Raw genomic sequence first — 8,154 nt, forward strand, 5'->3', positions numbered from 1 at the left:
GGAAGTGTGCCGTCTTTGTCAACCTATCCACTATGACCCAAACAGAGTCATGTTTCCTTAAAGTACGTGGTAAGTGGGTAACAAAATCCATTGAGATATTGTCCCACTTCCACACTGGAATGTCTGACTAAGTTAACATGCCTCTAGGTCGTTGATGTTCAATCTTTGATTTCTGACAAGTCAAGCAAGCAGCTACAAACTAGCTACATCATTCTTCATGCCATGCCACCAATAAAACTTCTTGAGATCTTGATACATCTTGGTCATTCCTGGATGTAAACTGAGTTTACTTTAATGACCTTCAGATAACATTGTTTGCTTTAGTTCATTATCTTCTGGTATGCATATTCTATTTTTTAATCTCAAAATACCATCCACTCCTAAATAGAAGTCTTTAGCTTTGTCAGTATTTAATAAGCTCATGAAGTTCTTCAATTTTGAATCTTCCAACTGTTTCTCCTTCACCTTCTTTAGAAATTCATTAGTTATAACAATTGTATTACAACTAATGCAATTTGAAGACATGGAAACCTCCAAACTCATATTCCTGAAATCTTCAATCAATGCTAGCTCTCTAATCATAAGCGACGACATTTGTATTTTTTTACGACTCAACGCATCTGCAACAACATTTGCCTTCCCATGATGGTATATTAGCTGCAAATCATAGTCTTTTAAAAATTCGATCCACCTCCTCTGCCTCATATTAAGCTCATTTTGATCAAACAAATACCTCAAGCTTTTATGATCACTAAACACATCAAAACTAATTCCATAAAGAAAATGTCTCCATATTTTTAAAGCAAAGACAACTGCTGCCAATTCTAGATCATGAGTTGGATAATTTTTTTCATGCACCTTTAACTGACGAGAAGCATAGGCAACAACTTTCTTATTCTGCATTAGAACACAACCCAATCCCTGATAGGAAGCATCATAGAAAACTTCAAAAGACATATTGGTATCAGGGATTGTCAATACAGGAGCATTAGTCAACCTTCTTTTCAACTCTTAAAAGCTTCTCTCACATTGTTCAGTCCATGCAAAAGGATGATCATTTCTAGTCAATTGGGTCAAAGGTGCCACTATTTTAGAAAAGCCTTCTATAAATCTCCTGTAATATCCTGCTAACCTGACAAAGCTTCTAATTTTTGTAAGTATTTTAGGACGTTCCCACTGAAGTACAACTTCCACTTTAGAAGGATCTACTGATATTCCTTGTGCAGAGATGACATGTCCTAAAATTTGTATTTCTGACATCCAGAAGTCACATTTTGAAAGTTTATCATATAACTATTTTTCTCTCAAAATGTTCAGGACGGTTCTAAGATGTTATGCATGTTCTTCCCTTGTACGAGAATAGATCAAGATGTCATCTATGAACACTACCACAAACTTATCAAGAAAAGGTCTGAATATCCGATTCATATAATCCATGAAAATAGCTGGAGCATTAGTCACACCAAATGGCATAACCAGAAATTCATAGTGACCATACCTTGATCTAAAAGCAGTCTTCTGAACATCTTCCGCTTTTACTAAAATTTGGTGATAACCTGAGCGCATATCTATCTTAGAAAAGACAATTGCCCCATGCAACTGATCCATCAGGTCATCAATTCTATGAAGAGGATATTTATTTTTTATTGTTAACTTGTTTAATTGTCTATAATCTATGCATAGACGTGACGAACCATCCTTCTTCTCCACTAATAGCACTGGAGCTCCCCATGGAGAAACACTTGGTCAAATGAATTGCTTCTCCAATAAGTCTTCTAGTTGTTCCTTCAATTCAGCTAACTCTACTGGTGCCATTCGGTATGGAGAAATTGACACAGGGCCTGCTCCAGGAATCAAGTCTATTGCAAACTCTATCTCTCTTTTAGGTGGAAGTTCAGGAATCTCATCAGGAAATACATCCATAAACTCCTGAACTACAAACATATCTTTTTGTACTTTATCAATAACTATAGAACAAGCCAAGAGCATAAAACATTTTGCACCTTCTTGTATCTCTCTCTTAAACTGATGAGTTGAGATAATCTGCATTCTTTCTAATCCAGGGAAAATTAACTTCTTCCGACCGCAATCTATAAGGATATGATTAACAGAAAACCAATTCATTCCCAATATAACCTCCAAATCTTTTAGAGGTATACAAATCATGTTGATTTTGTATCTCTGCCCATCTATAATTACTGGACACTCAGCACACATGGAAGAAGTTACTATAATACCTTTTGTTGGTGTAGATACCACCAACTCAATTTCTAACTCTCGGACTAGCAACTTAAGTTTCTTAGCACAATCAAAAGATATAAAAGAATGGGTTGCCCCAGAATCAAACAATATAGATAATTGTGTTCCAATGATAGAACAAATACCTCTAACAAGGCTATCGGACTGCGAAGCTTTAGCTCCACTAATGGCAAAAACTCTACCAGTAACTCTGGCTTTATGATTATTATTTTGCTGCACTCCAGTAATATTTGGGACTAGAAGTCTGGCACGACAGTCCTTCGTAGCATGACCATATCTATGGCATTTATCACATGTAACGTTTAGCACTGGATGAGGACAAAATTTAACTATGTGTTCCCCACCACATCTAAAACATTTGACATTTGTAGCAACTGAGAAGTAGGCCCTCCCACTTCAGGCTTAGCAAGTCTACTACTACTTTTCAAACTCTCCACTAGAGCAAGGAAATCTCTAATAGTCATAGGAATCACCACTTCTTTAAGCTCTTGCTTCAACCCAAACTCAAATTTTCTACATCTCCAAGCCTCAGTCATGGTCTGGGTGTAGAATCTAGCTAGGTGTTTTAACCTAGTAGCATATTCAGTGACTGAAAGATTTCCTTGTTCCAGCTGCATGAATTCAATTTCTTTTGCATATCTGACACTATTAGGAAAATACTCCTCTAGGAATCTTACTTTGAAGTTCTGCCAAGTGGCATCTTCTCCTCTATCTTCCATCATTTGCTTCATGCCTATCCACCAGAATTCAATTTCTCTAGTTAGTACATAAATGGCATAGGATAACTTTCTCTCTTCAGGGCATTGAGTAGTTTCAAAGATTTTTTCTATGTCTCTCACCCATTGGTCTGCTTCATCTGGTTTTACCTTCCCATTAAACTTGGGTGGATTGTGTCTCAAAAAATCCTCCAGACTAAAGGTATGGGGTTATTGATGAAGTTGAGACGCTTCAGCTACTAATTTAGTTGTTTCTAATTGATGAAGGGCGGCCTGATGTTGTTGTGCCATAGTAGCACTCTGTTGTTGCAAGGTTTTTGCCATCATCTCTATTGCATGAGCTAAGTTGGGCATATCTACTGGTGGAGGAGGAGTATGTGGTCTACGTGCCATCTTCTAAGCACATAGAGAATTGGATTAGAAATTACTAAAAATTTCCAACTACAACTTTAAGACAAATTAACTTCAAAGAAATAATCATACGAAACAAGTAAAAATCAATCAAAACTTATCTCTAAAAAGTACTCTAGCTACTTAGAATTAAGATAGAAAATAATCTTGATCTAGTCATGAGTGTGCACCCTCACCACTCTATCAAGATTCTTTTCATTCTTAATACTTTCATCTTTATTCATAACAATTAATTTGACTCGAACACAAACAAGATTTCAAGAAAAACAACTTTTTCAAACATCTTATTAGAAACTTTTAACTAAGTCTTGAGGCTACACTTAAACAAAAATCTACACGCAGGAGAAACAGAATAAACCCACTACCCTCAGGTTATCCTCAACAACGAAGCTTTGGAACCGAGGACGGTTCATTGGATTTCCACTGGAATCATGGCATCTGGCCCATTATTGTACTAGTTGGGCGTGGCTCCAACCCGAACACTTAGGCGTGTTAACTTAGTTAGTCAGACCTATTTGGGGAAGGACCAAGCTCGGCCCAAAACGGAATGATAGGCCCAGTGGTACGCCAAAAGGTTGGCTCAAACAGATAAAGCCCATTTTGAAAAGATGATTAACGTAAGGATGATTGTGCGTCCTAGCATATTGAAGTTAAACGTTTAAGCTCGGCCGAATAGATGATAGGGCCCAATGCACATCAGGTGGTCAACCCAAGTAGATGTAAGTCGGTAATAAAAAGATAATAAGGATAAACAGAGGAAAACCCAAATTAGTTGGGTACAGATATTTTTCTAAAATTCAGTAAACCTTGAAATTGACAAGGACGACTGTCAGGGGCTCCCTGAGGATGACTACATCGAGGTCATGCATATCAGCTTGGTGGACACTTGGCAAACACCATATACATGATATCTTGTCGATGGTTTGCTCCCCTCTAAGCCCTCATAAGCCAAGAGCATCAATAGGAATGCGAATCGATATACTCTGGTGGATGGTCGTCTTTTTCGTTAAGGCTATACGCATCCACTACTCGCCTGTGTAAGTAGAGACCAATGCATGCGAATAATGTCCGAGCTCCACGAGGGCATTTGTGGAAATCACATTGGTGGACGAGCCCTCTCTTTAAAGGCTATCCGAGCAGAGTATTATTGGTCGACGATGAAGGAAGACTGTGGGAAGTATATCAGAATGAGTGAACAATGTCAGAAACATGTCGATTGGAGTCACTCACCACCTGAGGAGCTGCAATGGCCTTTCCATACTTGGGAATAGATATTTTAGGCCATTTCCCGTTAGCTCTACGACAAATGGAATACTTCATCATCGCCATTGAGTATTTTACTAAGTGGATTGAAGTTGAGTTAGTTGTGCAGATAACCACTCACAAAGTCCAACATTTTGTATGGAAGAATATTGTACGTTGTTTTGGAGTTCCCAGGCATCTGGTGTCTAACAATGGGACCCAATTTGCCAATCGGTAGCTCGGGAAGCTATGCACAGAGCTTGGAGTTAAACAAATTTTTGCCTCGGTGGAACATCCCCAAACAAATGGCCAGGCCGAGTCTGCCAACAGGTTCTTGCAGAGGTCTAAAAAGGAGAGTTGAAAAACCGAAAGGGGTTTGGTCAACAACAAAGTTGACACATTTCAGTTTGGTGTATGGGTCAGATGCCATGATACTAGTAGAAGTATCAGAGCCCTTAGGTTTCAAAGTTTTGTTGCTGAAGAGTCCAACGAGGGAAGGAGAATCAACTTAGATTTGTTGGAGGAGGCACGTAACCGCACCCACATAAACTCAGAAGCCTTGAAGAGAAAAGTAGAGGCGAGGCACAAAACTAAGTCGAAGCTTCGACAATTCAAGGTAGCCGACTTGGTGATGAGAAAATCCCACACTTATCAGATTGAGAACAAGCTGTCTTCCAAGTGGACGGGGCCATATCGAGTAATCGAGGTCCTCGGCAATAGAGCATACAGGTTAGAAACTCTAGACGGGCAAATCATCTCGCAGACATGGAATGTAGCGAGCCTCGAGTTTTATTTTAGTTAAAGGGTTTGTTTGTTTGTGTCTTGAACATTTACGTTCTCTTTTGAGGTGACACTCTTTTTCCTCTTAAAGGGGTTTTTTAATGAGGTCGCCCACAAATAAAATTCGTTAATTGGAAATTTATGAGCAGATAATTGTCCGAGTAGGCATGGTAAGACAACCTAACTTTGAATAGACGTTGTTACCCGGACAGGCACCCTGCGATGACGATGTTTGAGTAAGCATGGTAAGACAACCTAACTCAGAACAGATGTTGTTACCCGAGCAGGCGCCCTGTGATGACGATGTTTGAGTAAGCATGGTAAGACGACCTGGCTCGAAATAGACGTTGTTATCGAAGCAGGCGCCCTACGATGACGATGTTTGAGTAAGCATTGTAAGACGACCTAGCTCGGAACAGACGTTGTTACCCGAGCAAGCGCCCTGTGATGATGATGTTTGAATAAGCATGATAAAACGACCTAGCTCATAACAGACATTGTTACCCGAGCAGGCACCCTACGATGACGATGTTTGAGTAAGCATGGTAAGACGACCTAGCTCGAAACAGATATTGTTACCCGAGTGGGTGTCCTATGTTTGGTAAAATTTCTTGGCGAGATGTGTCAAGCTAACCAGTAATGCAGGTAAAAGTTGGAGCAGCTAATGGTTTGACCGACCTAAAAGGGTGTCATCCATCAAGATTTAATGTGTTAGCTAAAAAACTATTGTCGTCGCTTTCATCTCGCTCAGGTTAGCAAAATCGTGTTGTGTTAAGTTATGATGCGCTTGGTATGCGAAGTAAATTTATTTGGTAAGGTCATTTTGTGGATGCATTTATATGGTATAGATAAGGCTATCAACGATGTAAAAGGGCACAATTAAGGGAAAATCACGAGTTTAAAATAAATAAAATGTTAACATACCTATGTCTTGTCTGAGTTCAAACATTAAAATACACACTTAGGAAGATGTACAAAACGATTACCAAATCCCAATATTAAATGCATACTTCAAAATAAAATAAGGTTCGTAATATCATAGGTTAAAAGTTTTCCACAAGTTTTCCATCAATTATACTTTTGCATAGGCTCAGCTCGGAGAAGTCCATTGTGGGGTGGACGACGGCTACCTACTCTAAAGCAGTCTCAAACCCGACGATGTAGGATTGAGTTGCGTTGTCTTTGAAAGAGTCAACCACCTTGGAGAACACCTTCTCCTTGCGCACCATCTCCTCTTCTTTTTCTTTCTTCAAGACCTAGACCTCATGGGAGAGTTTTTTCTTCTCCTCGACCAAAGCGAGTCCTTCTTGGGTCTTGTTGGCAAGCTCCAAACCCAAACGGCCAACCTCGGGCTAAGGTGCTCGACCTCTTCTTAGAGTTTATGAGTTAAGGTTCTCCTAAGAGGTAAGGTTTAGGAGAGGTGTGCTGATGTAGGCTTTGAGAGCGCCCGAAAGGTACTCTTTTATCAAAAGGGTTGGTATGTTGAAGACTACTTTAAGGTTCTCTAAATGTTCACACATACCTCGTTCCCTTGAGGACAGGTCTTCCAGATGCCGAGCACTCTGGTATCGGTGGTTAGGCAACCAATATAAAGGGAAGCCATCCAACAAAGATAGATCCCCGGTTGAGGCACGAACCTTTATAAACCGACCCTTGAAGATTTTGTAAGAGGATTGAAATAGGGTAAGCAGACCTCCGCTAGGAATGCCATTTAGAGAGACCTACAATTGTCGACTAGAGTGTTTGAGTTCAAAGAAATAAAACAAAACTTACACGGTCAGCAAAATGTCGAGCTATGAGCACAAAATAATAAATGCCCAACTATTCAGATGCAGCTGGGCAGGAGCTACATTGAACTCGGTTAGCAATTTTTTTTCGAAGATTGACAGGGGGAGAAGCAGTAAAACCTTAGTAAAAAAGGTGGCATAGAAAAAGCATAACGACCCCTCAAGATCCAATGACTCGTCACTATATGCAGGTTCTCCCTCCCTATAGATTACGACCTTGACTAAAGATTGGTCCATTTTACATAACGCCCCCGGTTCCCTTAACTCTCTAATTTTCGAGCGGGTGGTAAAAATAGAAGTTTCTTTAAGCAGTTCCTTTTTGGCTCAAGGGTAAGCAGAGCTATAACCTATCTCGAATGCAACTAAGACATGGAAGGCAATGGAAATACAAAACGCAGTTCATGAAAGCATATAAGTAGAACAGACTAGTCGAAGCATGGTAAAATGCATGGTCCAATTGAAATAAATAAACGAAAAAAGTGATCGATCAAAGAAGGCTTGAGTTAAATGTACTTGTTTTCTGGTGACTCACGACAATGCTAGGTGGTGCAGAGAAGGGGAGAGAATTTTGTTTTGCACAAGAGTGAAGGTAAATAAAGTGAGTTCGAAAAGGGAAGGCTGTTAATTTTGAAAAAAAAGAAGTCGAAACGGTAGGAACTCCACACCGTTGATGATTTGCCGTGTGTACACACCATATTTAGTATGGTGAAACGTTTTTTCAAAAGACACTTCGAAAATTATGTCTTAGCTACCCTTTGAGGGAAATGTCATGTCAGTCGCCGGTGCAAGTAAGCCTTTTCGCCTCACCAAGCTCGGCTCGAGGCTGGGGGGTTGTGTATTGGTCGGGTGTGCTCGGATCTCCGACTCGAGCACTTACGCGTGTTAACTCAGCTAGTCAGACCCATTTGGGGAAGGACCAAGCTCGGCCCAAAAGGGAATGATAGGCTCAGTGGTACGCC

The 8,154-nt window shown here is 40.0% G+C and overlaps 1 protein-coding gene across 1 annotated transcript; it reads right to left on the reverse strand.

The window, feature by feature from the left end:
- Positions 1-1,746: 1,746 nt before the first annotated feature.
- Positions 1,747-2,723, reverse strand: LOC137838673 (uncharacterized). Its single transcript, XM_090301024.1, has 4 exons — positions 2,623-2,723; positions 2,238-2,536; positions 1,943-2,090; positions 1,747-1,879 (listed from the first exon to the last, which is right to left on the reverse strand). Exons 1-4 carry the CDS (start codon positions 2,721-2,723, stop codon positions 1,747-1,749), a joined length of 681 nt encoding a protein of 226 aa, XP_090157150.1.
- Between the last annotated feature and the right edge of the window lie 5,431 nt (positions 2,724-8,154).

This window comes from Phaseolus vulgaris, chromosome 4 (genome assembly GCF_051622355.1).
Source record: "Phaseolus vulgaris cultivar YP4 chromosome 4, ASM5162235v1, whole genome shotgun sequence".
Lineage (NCBI taxonomy): Eukaryota > Viridiplantae > Streptophyta > Magnoliopsida > Fabales > Fabaceae > Phaseolus > Phaseolus vulgaris.